Below are 21,272 nucleotides of genomic sequence, written 5' to 3'. Positions count from 1 at the left end.
CAAAAATAGCCTGTGAACTGGAGCTTGAGCTCTGGGCACTTAGTACTGACTAGCTGATGGAAGCGGGTGACAGTTTCCCGGAAGATGTACTGGGAAGATCTGCTATTATCAGCAATGCGAATGGGGGTACTACTGTCAGGAATTCCAGTGTGTTAGTCCTGAAGCTCCTATATTGAGATAAAGCATTGAGTCAGTTTCACAGAAGTTTGGATAATAGCATTCTCATTTTAGACCATAAAGTAATGGCAGATTAAGGATCAGCAATGAGTTCAGTATTAAAAATGATCAGGTAGGCAAGACACCATGAAAACAGTTAGAAACATAAACAGCATACTTGGACCCTCAAAAACAAAATGTATTGAAATTTGTAATGTGGAGAAATAATTAGGCAGCTATGTGCCAATTGTTTAAAGAAACAATCTACTCTTACGAAGCTGTAAAGTTCAGATATCTAACTGCCTGCATATAAATTTCCATGCCCCACCAAGGCACCCCACTGAGGTCACCTTCTGTTGTACCCTCACTTTGTATCTTGCGATGCCTTGGTGGGGCATGGACATTAAATATAGGCAGTTAGATCTGACAGGACTGAATGTCAGCAGCGTCCAGTATGATATCCGTTCACTAGGTCAAAAGACATGGATGGAAACTTATCAACAGGTGCCGCTGCTGAATGAGCCTCTTTTCTGTTTTTTGCTATGATAATCCTAGTAAGGCTGTACATATTAGATTCCTGAACCCACAGGACTGATTTTAGGATCTGGTCTGGCCAGGGACATAGCCTTCAAATCTACAGAACTTCATGATAATCAGCTACCAACTTACCTGGGGATAAGAGAATCGAAAAAAGAAGGAGAATAAAGAGAAGCGAATGGAGTCTCATGGCTGAAGGGCCAGCATCAATGTGGGCTGAGCCTGGAGTCTCTGGGCATGGTGGGTCTGCGCCTATTTATGATGCTCTCTGGGTGTGTGATTTGTTCTTGGTTAGTAGAGCCTAACGAAAAGAGAATAACTAAGTCTCCCACAGGAAACTTCCAGGGACACAAAAGTACATAAATGTGGTCATAGCTCAATGGATGAGAAAGCAGATTAATATTATTTATTTCCCAAAGATTCAGGATGTCTACTGTCAGCTGCTTTCTTTGCTATTTTCTACATGCACAGGCAACACCATCGATCCCACTTTATACATCTACTGTTCGCCAGGCAGTATCGTAGGAACTAGAAGTGCATGAAGTACTTCATGATAAGATCACTGGAGAAAAATGTTAAATGGGTTCATGCAGAAACATAGAAAAGACACAATCATCCAAAATAGGTCATTGTTATCTTAGCAGCTCCCTTTACTGCAAGGGAGCGGATGAAAAAATGTTGGGAGACGCTTCATAAAATGGATTATATACAATGTGCTTGAAAAGAGTTTGGTGTTTTATGGTGTGTGGAAAGAGCAATACGGGGAGTTCTTGTTCAAGGGTTAAAGCTATATAAAATTAGTCGATTGCAGAGATAGGCTCTAAAACATAGAATGGGACATTGTGTACTTAACAATTTGTTAAGATCTTAGGGGTTCTGACAACGAAGGGACACAGGAAACTCTCTGGAGGTGATGCGTATACTATCACCTGATGTTGGCTGTGGTAACAAGAGTAATATATAAGCGCGTACTTGCCAGACTGTATCCACTAATTATGTACAGCTTGTGTACAACAATTTTACTCCTATATATCCGGAAGAAAGAATTTGGTATTTCATTTTATAGCAGCATTAAGTTGAAAGCACATTTCAACCTCTTTTTAGATATTGTAACTTTTAAAAATTATTAGTTACTGTTTTAAATAAACATTTATTTTTCAAGTAAAGCTTGGCATTTTAAAAATTCAACAAACTGAAGAAAAGAAAGAAAATTACTTGGAATTCCACTACTGAAATTCAATAGCTAAAGATTTTGAAACATTTTTGCTAGCATAATAAGCAGCCTTTGTTATCTCTGCAGAATAGTCCCTATAGTAATTTAAAAATGTTAACCTAAACATAGCTATCTGAATAGAAGCCTACAACGCTGAACGTTATTATTGTCAGCTTCCAGAGTGGCCCCAGCTATCCTTCCTTCCTGATGTTCATGCCCTCATGAATACCTCCTTCTGAGAGTAGGCTGGACTTAACTGCTTCTAGTAATTATAGTACAGCAGATAGGATAGTTTGTCACTTTGTAATTCAGAACTATCTTGGGCATCCTTGCTCTCCTAGGCTTATTTAATCGCTCTAAGAAAAGTCAGTTGCCATGTTATGAGCTACCTTATGGAAAGACCAATGCAGCAGGCTGGAGTGCAATGGCACAATCTCAACTCACTGCAACCTCCTCTTCCTGGGTTCAAGCAATTCTTCTGCCTCAGCCTCCTGAGTACCTGGGACTACAGGTGCACACCACCACACCCAGCTAATTTTTTTGTATTTTTTTTTTTTAGTAGAGATGGGTTTCACCATGTTGCCCAGGATGGTCTAGATCTCCTGACCTTGTGATCCACCCACCTCGGCTCCCAAAGTGCTGAGATTACAGGTATGAGCCACTGCACCCAGCCTCATTTGTAATTTCTTTGACAGATTTTAAGTAACCTAGAGAAATATTTCATGGTGAAATATAAAGGTACATTTGAGACTAGGAGTATGAATTCAGTCAGATGCATTCGGGCAATCAGATCTGAAGCCAATCACTTCAGAAGTTAGTCACTGAAAAAGACAGAGAAGCAAAAATGAGAGAAACCATAAGAAAATAAAAATGTTCTGCATAGAAGTCTTAGATTAGAAAACACTGGGTTCTTATCATCACAGCCAGGTTCACAGAAACTCTGATGCTTTTTGGTTGATTGCTGGTGAGAATGTCCCATGGAGGCTCTAGCGGTAGCCTGAGAAAGGCCGAGCTGCCCTCTGGGGAATCGCTCAGATGCCCCAACGTGTCCGTTGGGCAGCGCCCGGGACAGCACTTTTCATACAGAGGACACCCCCACCCTGCCCCCTATCCTTGTCAGCCAGAGCACATCTGAAAACTGTAGTCACAGCCGTCCCTTGGAAAAACGTTTCGAAGCACAATGGCCGCAAGCCTGGGTCACTCCCTGTTGCGTGTGAAATTCATGCAGATGTCAGTGGCAGCAGCTCTGCAGCTCAGCCCTGGGCCTGGGTGGGTTCGTGTCTAATCTTGTTCAATCACTAGATGATTCTAACATCTAAATAAACCTTCGCTTTTTATATGGAATAAAAATGTTAACAATGATGCTGGAGTGTCTAGAAATCACTTTCATATGCTACATTCTTAGGAATTTAAGGCACAAGGTTACATGGGCTCAGACCATGTAAGAAAACGTAAAGCAATGACTGCTGTCACACAGAGCACCTGTAATGTCAAAACCTTCCACCTCACCCCAGGTAAAGGGCAAGGTCATGACCACTGCCTGCGGGCCTGGCCGTCTCCTCACTCACACTGCTCAGGGGCATCTTCCACCTTGCTTTTCCTCACATTTTCCAGTCCTGTTCTACCATTAGGGTCTTTGCACTGGTTTGTCTTTCAAGAACTCTAAATTTTTTTTTTTTTGAGACGGAGTTTCACTCTTGTTACCCAGGCTGGAGTGCAATGGCGCGATCTCGGCTCACCGCACCCTCCGCCTCCTGGGTTCAGGCAATTCTCCTGCCTCAGCCTCCTGAGTAGCTGGGATTACAGGCACACGCCACCACGCCCAGCTAATTTTTTTGTATTTTTAGTAGAGACGGGGTTTCACCATGTTGACCAGGATGGTCTCGATCTCTTGACCTCGTGATCCACCTGCCTCGGCCTCCCAGGAACTCTAGATTTTTATATGTCCAACTCATTTGCTTCCTTTCATTATTTATTTGAATTCATGTCCTCTTCAAACTATCACTGACATGTTATTTAAAAATTTAACCTTAAAATACATTACCTGTATTATTCTATCTCCATTTGTCTATTTTTATTTTTGGTGTATATTGCCTTTTTCTTCCATCTAGACTGTATCCTTCAATGAAAGCCTGAATTTTGATCCATTAGGTTTGCTGATATATACCCAGTTTCTATAACAGCACCTTAAAGATAGAAAGTACATAATAAATGTTGGTTGAACGACTAAATCATTAATAAACAAGTCTTCTGTCAATAAAACGAACTAAAAAGCGTGCATGCAGATGATGGATTAAAAGGACAAATCTAAGAGTGATTTGCCTTCAAGAGGAGGTAGAGAGACAAATGGGATGAAAAGTTTATTCAAAGTAATAACAGAAACCTTCCCAAACCTAGAGAATATATCAACATTCAAATACAAGAAGGTTATAGAACATCGGCAGATTTAACCCAGATAAGACGACCTCCAGATATTTAATGCTCAGACTCCCAGAAATCAAAGACAGACAGAAGATTCAGCTACGTGCGGTGGCTCATGTCTGTAATCCCAGCACTTTGGGAGGCCGAGGAGGGAAGATCACTTGAGCTTAGGAGTTTGAAAGCAGCCTAGGCAACAGAGTGAAATTACAAAAAAAAATGGCTGTGTGTGGTGTGTGCCTGTAGTTCCAGCTACTCTGGAGGCTAAGAGGAGGACTGCTTGAGCCCAGGAAGTCAAGGCTGCAGTGAGCTGAGATCGTGCCACTGTACTTCAGCCTGGGTGACAGAGTGAGACCCTATCTCAAAATAAACAAAAATAAAATTTTTAAAAAAGGACCCTAAATCCTGCAAGAGAAATAAACAAATAACATACAACGGAGCTCCAATATATCCTGGCCTGCCTGGATTCATCACTTGCTGTCTAAAGAGCTCTCTGGTCCTGAATGATGAGTGGCAGCAACCATGTAGTGCAGGTAGGGGGCCTTGGGTAAGACTGAGATTTACTGACTTCATGTGTGACCTGAAGCTCTCCTTTGACTGTGTACTTTCAAATAGCCTGTCTTCAAGATGACTGATTTATTCTGCTTGATCAATTCTGCTGGTAAAGGACTTTAATACATTTTAACCATGTCAATTGCATTTTTCAACTCCAGAATTCCTTTTTCATTGTTTTTAGTTATTTCAATGTTCTCATTAAATTTATCTGTTAGGATTCTGAATTCCTTTCCTGTGTTATCACAGATTTGTTTGGGTTTTCTCAACACAGCAATTTTTATTTATCTGTTTGAAAGGGCCTCTACATCTCTGTCTTTTCAGAATTAGTCGCTGGTGCCTTATTTAGTTCATTCGATATTTTGCTTTTGAGGTCTAGTAACCGCTATTAAACTGGCCTAATTAATTCACATTCAGAGGTAGCGTAAAGAGGGTTTTAAGCACTTGAAACACCACTGATTTCATGTGAGAGTTGCTATGGAGAACTAACGGACTAGGAGGCTGCAGGTCTCTCAGCCAATAGGTCTTCTAGATTTCCGATGAGACCCTCTTTTCTGGGCATAGGTGACTTTGCTCTTGCTTTCAGTATTATAGCGCCACAAGGTGTCAGACACTCTCCTCTTACCGAGGCTTACACAAAAGTGCCATACCATAAATTGTTACTTGGTAGAGCTTGGCTCACGAAAAAAGAGAATGGTAAGAGGAGGACAGCAATCCTCACGGCTGAAGAAACAAGAAGCCTTGACTTTATTTCCAGGAGGCAGCGAAAACTTCCGTCTGTGGCCCTCTAGCACCAGTGGAATGTCTTTGTTTGGGTAGTAAGTGTCCTTCTGTTCCTCATTAGGGATAGTCACAGACAGAGATGTACCATGCATGCAAAATCAGCTTCATGGGACGACGGCGAGTCCCTGTTTTATTGGACACTCAGTTCATTAGAATGATGTGGGCGCACAGTTTTGACCAGAAAACCTTGTTAAATGGGAACATAAGCTACAAATGTTTTGGCAAAAGATGAAGGTTTGTGAACAAACAATTGTTTATATTAAGTTACAATGAGTTAGGCCATGTTGGGAAACCATTTGGTTTACTTAATGACCAGACATTTTGTCAGTGAACACTTCGCAGACGTTACTAGCCCTATTAAGAATCACCCCCTTTGCTCCCGGTCTGAGCCCCCACAGTGCTTTGTGAGGGCACAGTGCCTGCTGCATTGTATGTCAGATGAGTGAATGCATGTTTGCCGCCTCCTCTACTGTGTGAGCTTCTTGCTTCCCAGGACAAGTCTATACTCCTCAGAGCTGAGGAGGGAGTTGAATTATGTGGTCATTTTTTCTCCAATCCCTTCATCAAGTGAAGAAAAACAGGACAGTGAAAGAAACTGCACATGGAAGGAGGCCTCTTACCGAGGCTCCTGTACTAAATCTCTAGATCTATGACTAACTGGAGGCATGGATATAGTCAGAAAAATTTTCTTCCTTAAATCTTAATAGCACCCACAGAAGTCCAGATCTGTTGAATCTAGATCAGGGGATTCTCAATAATTACTGTGCATAAAATCAACTGAAGGAGTTGTTCTTGCAATGCAGATCCTTAGCCCCATTCTATGAAATTTTTATTGTTTTATAAATTGATCCATAATTTTAATTAGACAATGTAAATTTCCTTAACTGCACCAGCATGCAAAAATATTGAATAATATTAGTAGCAGAATCTTTCAGCAAAACAACTAAACATAGCTATTAAAGCACTTTGTGTCACTGCTTTTACATGATCATATTTCCACCATTGTCTTCATCGTCACCACCATCATCACATATCATTGATTACCCATCATGGACCATTTGGCACAAACGTTGTTCCTGGTCATAAGGAGTATGTATTCTCACTACATTTATAAAATTAATGCCCGAACAAAGTTGCTTAAACAAGGCAGAAGTTGATTTTTTTTTCCACTTCAAGTCAATCTGTAGTTATACCATTCTGGACTAGTACAGATACTTTCCAATGTCACTAGGGACGCAGGTCCCTTCCAGTTCTCTGCTCTGCTATACTTTAGAGATGGCCCTGGTCTGGCTGCTAAATTCCCACCTATTGTTTCTGAATTCTAGACAGCAGGGAGAAAAAAGGCACGAGAGAAGGGCAAGGGAACATCTACCCTTCCTTTATACATTTTTTTAACCAAACCTCCTTAAAAAACACTTTGTTGAGATCTGATTACGTTTAAAAAGCTGTACCTATTTAATGTATATACCTCAGTGAGTTTGAGGTTAAGGGTACGTTGTGAAAGCATCACTACCGTCAAAATTATAAACATATTCTTCACCTCCCAAAGTTCTCCCTCCCATTATAATGATCATTTTTATTGGTAAGCACAATTAACATAAAATTCACCCTCTCACTATATTTTAACTATGCAATGCAGTATTCATACCTATAAGCACCATGCTTTAAAGCAGACCTCCTGAACTTACTTATGTGGTATATCTGAAGCTGTGCACTATATATAATCACACCTACTTATTTACCTGCACAACAGCTCCTGCCAACCTCCAGTCTACTCTCTGCTTCTGAGTTTGTTTGTTGTATATTTCAAATCCAAGTGAAATCATACAGTATTTGTTATTCTGTGTTTAGCTTATTTCACGTGACTTCATGCCCTTGAGATCCATCAATATTGTCACAAATGACAGGGGTGTATTATTATGTTTATATAATACTGAATAATATTCCACTGTGCAGATATATATAATATATATAAAAATGTTAATAAATGTATATATAATATATATGTAAAACATGCATTCATCCATCCATGAATGGATAACCTGTATATTTTCTTCATATATCTTGACTATCGTGAACAGTGCTGAAAGGAACATAGGAATGCAGACATCTCTTTCACATACTGATTTCAAATACTTCATATATATAAGTGGGATTGCTACAACAAAGTGGTATTTTTATTATTAATTTTTGAGAAAGCTCCACACTATTTTCCAAGGCGGCCATACTAATTTACATCCCCACCACCAATACACAAAGTTCCCCTCTCCCCACTTCCTTACCAGTACTTGTTATTATCCATCTTTTCTATAGTAGCCACTCTAACAGGTGTCCGGTGATATTTCATGGAAGTTTTCATTTGCATTCCCGTGATGACTAGAGATGGTAAGAAATTTATATATATATATGTTGTCCATTTGCATCTCCTCTTCTGAGAAATGGCTGCTCATGTCTCTTTGTTCATTTATAAATTTTTAATTTTTATTTTAGACACAGAGGATACATGTGCAGCTTTGTTCCATGGATGTATCGTGTGATGCTGAGGCTTAGAGAATGGATGATCTCATCACCCACATAGTGAACGTAGCACCTGATAGGTAGTTTTTCAGGCCTTGCACCCATCCCTCTCCTCTCCAAAAATCTTCAGTGTCTATTGTTTCCATATAAGTGAGAGGTAAATAGTGTATAACCCAATGTTTAGCTCACACTTATAAATAAGAATATATAACGTTGGCTTTCTACTCCTGTGCATCACACTGCACTGGGCTAATTTTGTATTTTTGGTAAAGGCAAAGTAGTTTCACCATGTTGCCCAGGCTGGTCTTGAACTCCTAAACTCATGCAATCCAGCAACAGTGCTGGCATAACAGGTGTGAGCCAATCCTCACAAAGTGCTGGCATAACAGGTGTGAGCCATCGCACCTGGCTTTCCTGAACTTTTTTTTTTTTTTTTTTTAGGTTATATTAGGTTTGTCTGTTCTAGAATTTTGTATACATTTATATTATGGGACACTTTTTAGCTTAGCTTTCCCCACTCAGGTTTGGAGAGATTATATTCATCCATGATGCTCATTAATAGAGTTGATTATTCCCCTTTTTTGGTAAATATTACTCTGTAATATGCATATAATTTATCAATTTCCTGTGGATAGACATTTGAGTTGTTCCCAAGTTTCAGCTACTGATAACAGAACTCAAGGGAGGACCGATCCAAGATGGCTGATCGCTAACATCTCGGGACTGCAGCTCTCAGTGAAGGCACGGAGAACTAGATGACGCCACACTTTCAGACAAATTCTGGTCGCTCACGGAGCAGAAGATCACCAGTGGAGGAATCACACGGGTTGCCAGCGTGACTTTTGTGGCCGGTGCAGCAGTTCTGCCAGCGCCTCGGCGTGGCAGCTCTCAGAGCAGAGTAAACAGGGCTGGCTCCCCTTCTGACCGAGGTTTGGAGCCCCGGGAAGGCAGAGTCACCCACTACGGACACAAGAAGGAAGCCAGACAAGAGAATCCTGGGCAGAAAAGCACCATCAGTTTTAACGCCACTGCTCTGGCCCTGGGAACTAACAACCTGGACGCCCACTCAAGAGACCTAATCTGAAAGTTGGTAAATTCAAAGACCACAGGAGGATAAACTTACAATGATGGGAAGAAACTAGCATAAAAAAGCTGAGAATACTCAAAGTCAGAACGCCTCTCCCTCTAAAGATGATCACAGTTCCACATCAACAATGGAACAAGGCTTGATGGAGAACGAGCGCATCCCAATGCTAGAATATTGCTTCAGGGAATGGATAATAACAAACTTCAGTGAGTTAAAAGAACATGTTGTAGCCCAACGTAAAGAAACTAGGAACTTTGAAAAAAGTTTGATGAAATCCTATTGAGAATAGACAACTTAGAGAGGAGTATGTGTAAAATAATGGAACTGAAGAATACAATACAGGAACTCCGAGAAGTTTGCACAGGTTTAAACACTCGAATTGTTCAAGCAGAAGAAGGGATATCAGAGGTCAAAGTCCAACTTAATGAAATAAAACTCAAAGAAAAGATTAGAGAAAAAAGGATAAAAAGGAATGAGCAAAGTCTCCAAGAAATGTGGGACTATGTGAAAAGACCAAATTTACATTTGTTAGGTGTACCTGAATGCGACGGAGAGAATGAATCCAAGCTGGAAAATACCCTTCAGGAAATTATTCAGGAAAACTTTCCTAAACTAGCAAAGCAGGTCAATATTGAACCCCAGGTAATACAGAGAACACCACAAAGATATTCCTCAAGAAGAGCCACCCCAAGGCACATAATCGTTAGATTCACTAGGGCTGAAACGAAGGAGAAAATACTAAGGGCAGCCAGAGAGAAAGGTCAGGTTACCCACAAAGGCAAGCCTATCAGACTTACAGCAGATCTCTCAGCAGAAACTCTACAAGCCAGAAGAGAGTGGGGGCCAATATTCAACATCCTCAAAGAACAGAACCTTCAGCCCAGAATTTCATATCCAGCCAAACTAAGCTTCACAACTGAAGGAAAAATAAAATCTTTTATGAACAAGCAAGAACTCAGAGATTTTATTACCACCAGGCCTGCTTTACAAGAGCTTCTGAAAGAAGCATTATACACAGAAAGAAACAACCAGTATCAGCCCTTCTAAAAATATAGCAAAAAGTAAAGAGCACCAACATAAAGAAGAATTTACACCAACGAATGGATAAAACAGCCAGTTAACATCAAATGGTGTGTGAGCACTGCTCAGTACCAAGCTTGGATTTTCTAATCTTTTCAGGCAGATTCGTGGGAAGAAAAAAACACCAGCCGAGGTATATAGAGAAAAGAAAGAGAGTTTATTTACAAGGAAAGAAAAAGAGTTTATTTACAAGGATACCTAGAGACGCTCACAAACTTCAACACCGGCAATGAAGCAGCACGGGTTTTCGCAAGTCCAGACCAAGTCACCACCGAAGCTCAGCTCGGCTTCTGCTAAACAATCTTTTATACTTTTTAAAACAAAGAAGGGTCAAGTCAGGACACTGTCCACGTCTTCATCATGTAACTAACATCCTTGAGGTGTTTACGAAAAATTGGATCAGGGAACTGGCCAGGTTCCCAGATCCAACTCTTCAGAGCCTATTTTGCATTGGGAAAATTCTGAGCTCGGAATGCTCCCAATGATAAGGAAATGAAGATATAGAGTCTGTCCATGACTTGTAAACGTAATTAACTCCTTCTGTTCTATTACAAATGGCAGTAACCCTAAATTTAAATCGACTAAATCCCCCAATCAAAAGACACAGCCAAAACCCAACAGCATGTTACATCCAGACCTGTTTCACAGGCAAGGATACACAAAGACTCAAAACAAAGGGATGGAGAAAGATTTACCAACCAAATGGAGAGCAAAAATAAATAAATAAATAAAAAGCAGGAGCTGCAATTCTCATCAGATAAAATAGATTTTAAAGCAACAAAGATACAGTGGTAAAAGGATCAATGCAACAACAAGAGCTAACGATCCTAACACCCAGATACATAGAGACTTAGACACAATGAGACAGAAAATTAATAAGGATATCAAGGACTCGAACTCAGATCCGGAACAAGTAAACTTAATAAATATTTATAGAGCTCTCCACTTCAAATACACAAAATAAACATTCTAGTCAATACCACATCACACCTACTCATAGGTTTAAATGAAACATTGATTGGCCATTATAATACCCATTTTTTTTAAAGAATAAAGCAATATTTCTACTCACTCTCCCTCTTTCTCTTCCTCTTTCTTCCTCTCCTTTACTCATTTTTTTCTTCTTTCCTAAAAAAAAAAAAGAACTCAAGGACATATTTTTAAATGAAAAAAATTCGAATCCAATATTGTGTCAGATTGTATTTTTGTTGTCTTGAAAGTCCAGTTTTACTGAACAGCATGTGTCTCCAGAATCAAGGTTTTGTATATGTGCTCTGGGAGTGTCCCTGGAATGTAGCCCTTATTAGGTTTATTAGGCATTTTCCTATATCAATTGAAATCAAGTAGAAGATGCATTTTTCCCAGTAGGAGAAACAGACAGTTTAGAACTTTGCAGAAATAGCAACTTGCTGCTTGCCCGTACAACCTGCCTCAGAAGACACAACTCCTCTCACTTTTGCTTTCTGGTGACTTGTCCAAACAATCAGATGTGAACTGACTTTATTCCCTTACAATGCTACAAGTCGATCTTCTGCACCTGGCCTAACATAGTATAAAACTGATGGACATACATTTCTTTTGATTTCATACTTTCTATTTAAAACTATTCTCTTGGCTGGGGCACTGTGGCTCATGCCTGTAATCCCAGCATTTTGGAAGGCTAAAGTGGGTGGAGCACTTGAGGCCAGGAGTTCAAGACCACCCTGGCCAACATGGTGAAAGCTGTCTTTACGAAAAACACAAAAAATTTCTTGGCATGGTGGCACATGCTTGTAATCCCAGCTGCTTGGGAGGCTGAGACAGGAGAATTGCTTGAACTCAGGAGGCAGAGTTGCAGTGAGCTGAGATCCTGCCTCTGCACTCCAGCCTGGGTGGTAGAATTAAACTCCATCTCAAAAAAATAAATAACAAATCAATACTTTTCTTTTGGTTCATTGTTAGAATGTAGGCGACAACAAGACAGAACTATTTGGGGTGTTAGTGTGTATCTGTAGCACTCAGAATAGTGCCTAGCCCATCACTTGTGTTGAAAACTGATAGAACCTTCTTTTTTTTTTTTGAGATGGAGTTTCGCTCGTTACCCAGGCTGGAGTACAATGGCACGATCTTGGCTTACCGCAACCTCTGCCTCCTGTGTTCAAGCAATTCTCCTGCCTCAGCCTCTCGAGTATCTGGTACTACAGGTGTGTGCCACCATGCCCAGCTAATTTTTTTTTGAATTTTTAGTAGAGACGGGGTTTCACCATGTTGACCAGGATGGTCTCGATCTCTTGACCTCCTGATCCACCCGCCTTGGCCTCCCAAAATGCTGGGAGTATAGGTGTGAGCCACCGTGCCCAGCCAGAACCATCTTAATATCACTTTTCTGCCCTCTGGTTCTGAATTTAAAGAAAGAAAAAGACAGGTTAGCAAATACAGGTGTCAGTTATTTCTATTGACAGATGATTTGGAGAACAAGTTTTTGGGTATGGGAGAACAAAGGTCTCTAATTCTGCACTCCAAAAATAATTTTGCTAATACAAAAATTAGCCATACAGAGTGGCGCACACCTGTAATCCCAGCTACTTAAGAGGGTGAGGTGGGAAAATAACTTAAACCCAGGAGGCAGAGATTGCAGTGAGCCAAGAGTGCCCCGCTGCACTCCAGCCCGGGGAACAGAGAAAGACTCTGTCTGAAAGAAGAAAAAATTAACTTTACAGCACATCATCTTATGGTCATCTCATTTAAAATTGAGTGGTACATTTGGGTTCAATTCTTATGACTACAGAGACATTTGCTTCTGGCTTAAAAGCATTGGTTTCAGGAGGAAACTCCACCAGAGGGCATCATAAGGATTGCATAGTGTCTGAGGTCATCGTGGTCATTTCCCAAATAATTCCTGGCAATTCTGTTAGGTCTTGAACTTCACTTACTTTTTACATGTTTAATAGAAAGAAGTTCAAAATGTTACCATGGCTGTTGAATTCCCACAGGCTTGTCTTCTCTTTAAAATTCATCACATGGTTTGTATTCTTTTGCAAATATAATACCTAAGTTTGGAGGTGGATACTTTCAGCCATTAAGTTTAAAAGCATTGCTACGTGGGCCAGGTATGGTGATTCATGCCTGTAATCCCAGCACTTTGGGGGGACATATCATGAGGTCAGGAGATGGAGACCATCCTGGCCAACATGGTGAAACCCTCGTCTCTACTAAAAATACAAAAATTAACTGGGCATGGTGGCATGCACCTGTAGTTCTAGCTAATCAGGAGGCTGAGGCAGGAGAGTCTTTTGAACCAGGGAGGCGGAGGTTGCAGTGAGCCGAGATTGCACCACTGCACTCCAGCCTGGCAACAGAGCGAGACTCCATCACAAAAAAAAAAGAAAAAAGTTCTGCTTCATGGACATCCATTGTTCAGGCATCTCTGCCATAACAGCTGAGGAATGATCAAGAATGCCTATGCATTTCTTTAACCTTAACTCCAATTTTGTGTTGTGTCCCTTGGTCTCCTGCCATACCATAAATTCCATTATTCATAAAATGGACTCTTTATCTATAATTATTTCCTCTCAGTATGCTACATCCTTTCAGCATTTAAACATATAGTGTCTCCCAACCTAAAATTTGGATTTTTGAAAAACCAGAAAACCCAAAATGTTTTTGGAGACCTTTTATTTCTAGCTGTTTCACGTCCTCTCCTTTTGAATCCAAGTTGAGGGTAAAGTCCATTTGTCAGCATTTCTCCTCAACTCACAACAGCCTCTTCCCACTCCAATATGATTTTTGCCCCCATGAGTTAATGTGCATAATTCTTGCTGGCAGTGGTAATGTTCTAATAGAAAAAAGCATGAGATGGAATAGGACTTTCCTTTCTAGCTCAGCAGAATTTGATTCCTGTCTGATAAGGAAACGCTATTTTCCCTAGAAACCTTTCACTTTTGTCACAGGTTTGGTTCCCAGGGAGCTGGATATAGATGAAGTTTAGCATGCGGGATGTTTATTACGAAGTGACGCCAGGACCCACATCTGGGGAAAGGATTGGGGGAGGCCTTATGTGCAAAGGGCCAAGTCTAACGGCAACGCAGCCTGACATTGTCAGCTGGCCGCGCAGACAGCGGAAGAGCTAAGAAGGCCTCCCTTATTTCTCCCAACTGAAGCACATGGCAAAACCTAGGCACCCCTTGCCTCCATTAATGATTGTGTGATTGCCACTTGTGGAGGGTGAGACTTTGAAGAAGGTGGCTTTCTGCAGCTGAAGAAAACCTTAAATGTGCTGACAAAGTTTTCCAGAGAGACAGAGACTGGCATCTGCCATGGATGTTGCGCCTTTCCAAAGAGGAAGCAGCAAGGGTAATAGCCTCCAATAGCTCTACACAGACGGTGGACCTCCTGTGAGCTAAGAAGAGCAGATGGCAGACACAGCCACGAAGTTAGAGGTGACACGGTGTTGGGAGATAAACACCTGTCTTAAGTGGCGCTTCTCTGAGTCAAGTGTGACATGAGCCTTGCATCCCTTGCACTGACCCCTTCCCTGTTATCCTGCTGTCCTACCTCATGAAGGTGGGTGGGGGCTGGCTGGTGGGCAGTCCCAGGACCAGGTACACTTCACTTTACCCGCAGTGTTCCCACATGAGTTCCAAGGCAGCCCATGTGGTCATTCATGTACTGTGCGTTTTTCTCATGCTGCTCATCCTTGCCTTTGAGGAACACATTTCATTTGACTCTGAGTACAAACAACTCCTGTGTTCCTGTATCTGCGCATCAACCTTCACATGGGGAATCTTTAATCTCTAATGCCTTTGTTTTATTTTACTATCAATATAATAATAATATCATTATTACCTTGATTGTTGATGCTCAGTTATTTTTATCCATGGAGCTAATATGAATTGTTCTTTCGTGGCTACTTATGCCACCACAAAGACAATTTATTAGTTTAGGAAGAACCTGCGTTCTGAAGGTGAGCAGAGGATCCCACCACACATGTGCAGAAACATGCCTTCCTGCTGGACCTGTTAGTGCCTCCTGACCCTAAGGAACCTCCTGAATGATCCAAGACTCCACCAAGGCAGGTATCTGCTCGTGTGTGCCTGAGAGCACCCAGGAAGAAGTGAGGCACTGAAAAATGGCACGACTTCCCACCTGATCTCAAAAAGCTCTTAGGTGAACTGGATGCCACAGAAAGAGGAGTGGCAAAACAGAGTCACCAAAATTATTTCTAATTCTATTAAGAAACCCAGGAACCACACTTGCTGCCATTAAGTGGAAGAGCAGGAGCCTGTGACTGGGATCTTAGTCCTGCCTGAGATTCCACAGGTGTTTCTATGTGACTTCAGATTTGATTTGCATGCATTCATTATTCATGATTCAGGTTGGAACACCTGCTTACAGCCCCACCCCACTGGGGCCCCGCCCCCCACCCCCGAGATGTCCTCTGAGCTCTCTGATCACATGTTTCCTTCCATGCTCTTTGGTCATTTTGGTCATGGTCCCTTTTGATTCTGGATACTGATACTTTCCAGGTGATCTAGATAATCAAGATAACAACGCTCCATAGCAACTAAAAGGGAGCAGCCTTTTGGTCTTTCTCAGAAAATCCCTCTCAGTTCAGAGGCCTCCTAATGTGGAATCCTGGTCAGAGTTGTTCCCAGCTCAGAGGATGGAGACAGCCTGTGCATGACGGGATGTCTTTGCCTCATTCTCTCAGTGATCCTCAACCTCACCTACTCTTAGGATCATGAGGGGAGTGACTGAACGGCCCGGGGCTCAGGCATCCGAAAAGAAGGGATGAATCTTTGACCTCGGAAGTACATCCCAGATCTGGGAACATACTTCAGCTTTACTGGGGTCTATCTGGCAAATGAAACTGTGCCTAGTTCTCGTGTGTACACCTGGAAGTGGCTTCATGAGGACCATCACAATTATAAATGCACACTTGGCATCACTGTGAGCCAATTTTGGGCTTGCGGGTGCAAGCAATACTCACCACGTCTGCAATGTGTGTGAGATTCGCTTGGCGGAATTTGACTTGGTGCAGGTGTTGGTAGAGTGGGGCAGAGATTTTCCAGCTCCTGTGGAATTTTAGGAAGTCAAAGGACTGCCAAGGGCTGCCGTCCTCTAAATCAACTCTGTCTCGGAGAAAGTCTTGTCAAAGGTTTGGATTGCTAACGAAGTCAAGAACTGTGAAAGATCCTGGAAAACTGGAGGGAGACGCGGTCGTACTTGTTGGGGGTCGGGGATCCGCAAGCTCCTGCCCCTGACTCACTGCTGTTCGCCCTCCCAGAGGAACAAGTGCACCAGGAAACCACGCAGCAGCCACGGCTTTTAAGGATACCAGAAAAACACCTGTGGAGCCGGAGGTCGTAAACCACAGAATTGGAATCACTCTAACGAGCTGCAACGTAAAACCCCCGGAGAAAGTGTGTGCTGGCCTGATCAGAGGAGCAAAGGAAAAGAATCTCAGTGAAAGGAGCAGTTCCAATGTCCACGAAGACTTTTAGAATCAGGACAAGAAAAACTCCTTGTGGGAAGGTTCTAAGACATGGGATCATTTCCAGATGAGAATCCAAAAGCTACTCATTGGCTCGCCCAGTCCTTCTGATATTGTGAAGCAGATTACTTCCGTCACTATTGAGCCAGGAGTTGGGCTGGAAGTCACCATTACACATGCTTAAGTCAAATATTTTAATAAATTCATTGCTAGTTCTTAAAAAAAACCACGAAATAAGAGTCAAAAGATACTCTGTCATCTTTTCCAATAATTTTATTAACTTCCAAACAAATTAATCACACATATTTACAAAGGCATTCCCTACCACAATTTTCAAGGCTGAGGAAAGACCCCAACAGTGCTTTCCGCAGAACCCATCCCAGGATCCAAAACACCAATCTCAGGGTGGGGCGGGGCTGAAGAGGGGCACCTATCAGGGTTCCCTAACTTTTCCCATATTCAGTCATGTAGAGAGCAGACACAGAGTAATTCCACAGTTTCCAGTTGACATGAGAGTGGAAGATTGACCCCTGTACGTCACCCAGTCTCTTACACATCGAATCCCTGGCACAGAGGCTTTTCAGGTGGGTTTCAGGAGACCCATTCCAAATATAATTTCCCTCACCAGAATTCAAGTAGGCAGAGTCTCTGCAGCTGGTCCCTGCCTGATCTGGGCTCCAACATGCACAGGAGCCCTTCAGAAGCTTCTGAGTCACCACACAAAGTCAGCTCCCCGCTCTGTGCTCCTCAGTCCAACAGTCAACTCCGAGTCCCAGGAGCTGGAGGCCAGGGATCCCCTGCCAACTGCAGTCTCGCTCCGGGTCAGTCCAGCTCCTCATCGGAGGAAGAGGAGACCTGAAGGTCCTCATAGAGGACACTCGGTGGAAGACAAACACGGGGCCCCTCAGACTTCTCTAGGACACGAGGGCTCTGAGCCAGGATGGCCCCCGGCTCCTCCAGAGAGTGGGATGAGGGAGCCGTCAGGAATCTGGAGCTCCACCCTCCATCTTCCAGTCTCCTGAAGAGCATTCTGAGAGGCTGGTCTCCATCCTGGCTGGCTTCTGGGAGATGGGACATGGTGCAGGCCTGGACAGTAGGCAGGCAAGGTCTGCTTTGCAGAGGCTGCAGGTCGATGCTAGGCACCCAGGGCGGTGTCCTCCTGCTCACCTGGGGTGACCTACTTGGTCCAAGTTCAGTTAGAGCTGGCAGAGGTTGTAGAGTCTCCAGGGCCCCCAGCTCTCCTCCCTGGATGCTCTCTTTAGGGATCTGGGCGGGACCGAGTCTGGCTTTCTTGGGGGAACTCAGGCAAGCCTGAATCGGAGCCTGGGCAGGCCTCTTGGCTCCCCGCCTGAAGCTGAGATTGGAGCCTAGGCCCAAGCTGTGTGTGGTGGCTGGTGGGCAGGGCTGTAAGGTCACAGCAAGACACTTGGCTTGTGCCTGGGGGTCGATGACATGCTTCAGGCCGTGGGTGCTGGAGGCAGCCTGGGGAGCTTGACGGCAGCCACCCTCAGGGTGGCTGTTTGTGGGCTTCACCAAGGAGAGAGGCTGTGGGCCATGGCACCGGAATACAGCCTGAGGGATGTGGGCCACGCCCCCCATCTGTAGTTTCGTGGGTCCAGGACTTGAGGAGGAGCTCACACTGGCTTTTCTGAGGGGAGACAATGAAGCCCAGGTGGAGCCCCTGTCAGCTATTTTGGGAGCTGAGCCATCAGTGAGAGCAGGGTCCACGACCGGCCTCCTCTTGGTGGTGTGGATCGGCATTGGCCTGCTTGCCACCTGAAAGAAAGGAAACCACACACGTTAGACCTTCCTCCCCATCCAGCCGACAGGAAACCCAGCACATCCAAACACAAGGTGCTCGCACCCTGACATTCTTCATACAGCCTGGACAGGCAGTCCTTGGAAGCAGGCACTGATGCTTAAGGGAGGGCTGATCAGGACAAGACACGTGAAAAATGTGCTCTGGCACTAGGTGTAGTGATCTGCAAAAGATCATTGCTAAGGGGACTTGTCTTGGGGATTAACTGGAGTGACCTAATGTCCTCACGAGGCTAGGAAAATGTTGGCAGGCTTGCCATAGTGGGACACAGAGAAAGCATCAGGAAAGGTGGCGTCGTTAACCGCCTTCACCTGGAATCAAATGGACCTGAAAGGGTCCTTGAGACCCCGAGGCAGAGAAGGCAAGAAAGAGGGGTTTCCCCATTCCCTCCCACAGTGGGGGCCTGCAAGGAAATGCCCTGGGGTAACCCACAGGAAAAAAAGAGCAGGGGCCCAGGGCGACACTCACCCTCAGATAGTCACAAGGTTCCGTCGATTCTTTTCGGTTTGGCAGCTGCTTGGCTTGAGCTTTCCCAGAAATGATCTGGAGGAGAGCCTTCCTCTGCTGCTCTTGTGGCCTGTGGAACAGAAAAAGTTCAGGTGATGGCCCCCAGTTTTCCCCAGGGGATGGGGAGACCCCTATCTGGGGCCCAGTCCTATTTCATGTTTGGGCCCCTTCCCTCCTGTGCCAAGCTTCCCATCCTCCACGTGGCCCTCTAGGTTTTCCAACTAAGGACGTTCCTTTGCATTCCATTGCTCTTCCCCCTGTCCTGGGCAACCTCCACGAAGGACCTCTGCCCCTCCCTCCTCTGAATCTGTCTCCCCGGGGTCCTGGGTGTGGCACCTGGGATGACACCCAGCTCTTAGGTGGCAGTACCCAGAGAGCGGTGAAAACCCCCCCACTGCTCACCTTGGTCTCTCTTCATCCTCTCCCTTCCCCTTGCTCCAGGGCCCTGGGTTCCCCTCAACCCTGGGCTTCCCCGGGTTCAGGTTTTCCTTCCCTTCCTTTTTGCCAGAGGTCTGGAGGACCAGGGCTCCGTGCCAGCACTTCATGGGGCACCTTGTACTTCTGGTCGTGTGGCCAAAGGCCCCACAGTCTTTGCACTTGACCTGTGGGTGGAAAGGAAGCGCTGTCAGTGCACGAGCATTTGAGGCAGAAATCAAATATCAAATATGAGACAGATTGTGAATTCAGAGCTCAGTAGGGACTCTAGGGAGGGGACGGTGGCATGGGGGCCGTTAAGTGCTGGGAGAGATCAGATACGATGTCCCTTCCCGGAGCCCATGTTATAGAGAAACTCTTTACGGGGAAGACTCAAGGTTCTAAGGGTCATGAGCATGAACCCAGTGTCAACAACACAGCCAAAGCTGGCTACATGGGATTCTAGGCAGGAAGGGAGGCTGCCCTGATGGGTCTCTCATGGGGCCTGAGAGGAGGACCCAAGCCAGGCCCACCTTGGATAGCAAAAGAAATTTGGGCCGGGTGCGGTGGCTCATGCCTGTAATCCCAGCACTTTGGGAGGCCGAGGCGGGTGGATCTCCTGAGGTCAGGAGTTCAAGACCAGCCTGGCCAACAAGTTGAAACCCTGTCTCATTAAAAAAAAAAAAAAAAAAAAAAAAAGAAAGAAAGAAAGAAAAAGAAATCTGGGTGGCAGTGACAGAAGTCTTTTGAATCCAACCCAGTCCCTGAGGACCACGGGACACCCTGATGCCCGAAAGATCCAGGGCGAGACTTACCCTGGGATTTTCCTCATCGGGTGGGGGAGCTTTTGGCCCAGCTGGTGCCCTCTGCTGCTTCTTGAGGGTCTGGGCTCTCATGAGTCTGTTTGCCCCTCTCTTGGGGTCACGGTGTGCCATCGTCTTCACCTCCTGGGGGTTTGATGTCCGCCTTTTTCAGGGTCGACCGTCGGGTCACCTGAATCACGCACAAACACACAGAAATCCACGGTTAAGCACACTGGATATTCACACACCCACAAGCCCTCACCTAATTCCTTGCCGGTGTGGTCATGAGGAGACCTGCCCAGCAGTTGGTCCAGTCTGTGGATCACAGTGTGATGTGCATGCTCAGATTACCAGATGTTCCTCTGCCGGGATTGCCTGGTCCAAGAGGAATCCTCGCCTGCCACGGGTCCCGTGGCCTCTGTATGGCGAGCTGAGATTTCAACCCCCAAAAACTGACTCTGGAGACTGGACTTAGGTCTATCACGATTCAGCCTACTGGGAACGACAGTGATTCTATCTCCCTTGACCCTCACAACAATCGAAACTACAGGGCCTGGTCTATGGGCCCCTTTGGCAGGTCGATTTTAAATCAGGGAAAACAGATGCTTCCTATCACAACTTGATTCACTCCTCTGGAATTTGTTTTGGCAGCTGCCAAATAGAAACTCCTAAAAAGAAATCATTGTCCTCTCTATCACCCTTGCTGGTTATGCTGTTTCCTGTTCCATCTTTTTGGCTGTGCTCCAGCCCCAGCCCCTGTTTTTATTTTTCTGGTATTTTATAGTGGCCATAAGAACTATGGAAACAAAGGGTTATCTAAGGCCATATCAATTTCTTAGGTGACTACAAGACAGACAACTGTGGTTCCAAAATTCTTTTTCCATTAACCCAGCAATTCGGCACGATGGAGAGCA

At 44.2% G+C, this 21,272-nt stretch overlaps 2 protein-coding genes across 2 annotated transcripts in view; both read right to left on the bottom strand.

Annotated features, from left to right (window-relative positions):
- The window catches only part of LOC118146653 (beta-defensin 109), a 3,379-nt gene extending 2,454 nt beyond the window's left edge, over positions 1-925 (bottom strand). The window contains exon 1 of the mRNA XM_035269751.3: positions 826-925. Coding sequence (XP_035125642.1) covers positions 826-883 — 58 coding nt within the window. The 5' untranslated portion in view covers positions 884-925. The remainder of the gene's footprint in view (positions 1-825) is intronic.
- Positions 926-17,526: 16,601 nt separating this feature from the next.
- LOC100409185 (protein FAM90A5) lies at positions 17,527-20,538 on the bottom strand. Its single transcript, XM_035269750.3, has 4 exons — positions 20,371-20,538; positions 19,544-19,743; positions 19,103-19,211; positions 17,527-18,591 (listed from the first exon to the last, which is right to left on the bottom strand). The coding sequence occupies exons 1-4, from the start codon at positions 20,488-20,490 to the stop codon at positions 17,638-17,640; spliced, it is 1,383 nt and encodes a 460-aa protein (XP_035125641.2). The 5' UTR covers positions 20,491-20,538; the 3' UTR covers positions 17,527-17,637.
- Between the last annotated feature and the right edge of the window lie 734 nt (positions 20,539-21,272).

Source organism: Callithrix jacchus, chromosome 13 (genome assembly GCF_049354715.1).
Source record: "Callithrix jacchus isolate 240 chromosome 13, calJac240_pri, whole genome shotgun sequence".
In the NCBI taxonomy this organism is placed as follows: domain Eukaryota; kingdom Metazoa; phylum Chordata; class Mammalia; order Primates; family Cebidae; genus Callithrix; species Callithrix jacchus.
This window is presented reverse-complemented; position numbering and strand designations above follow the sequence as displayed.

Bases quoted from the DNA above. Each gene is read 5' to 3' on its own strand.
- LOC100409185 (XM_035269750.3), bottom strand. From the start codon at position 20,490: ATGGCACACCGTGACCCCAAGAGAGGGGCAAACAGACTCATGAGAGCC. The intron at 19,744-20,370 runs GTAAGTCTCGCC...TTCCACCCACAG, and splicing joins CCGATGAGGAAAATCCCAGG to GTCAAGTGCAAAGACTGTGG. The intron at 19,212-19,543 runs GTGAGCAGTGGG...TCTGTTCCACAG, and splicing joins GAGGATGAAGAGAGACCAAG to GCCACAAGAGCAGCAGAGGA.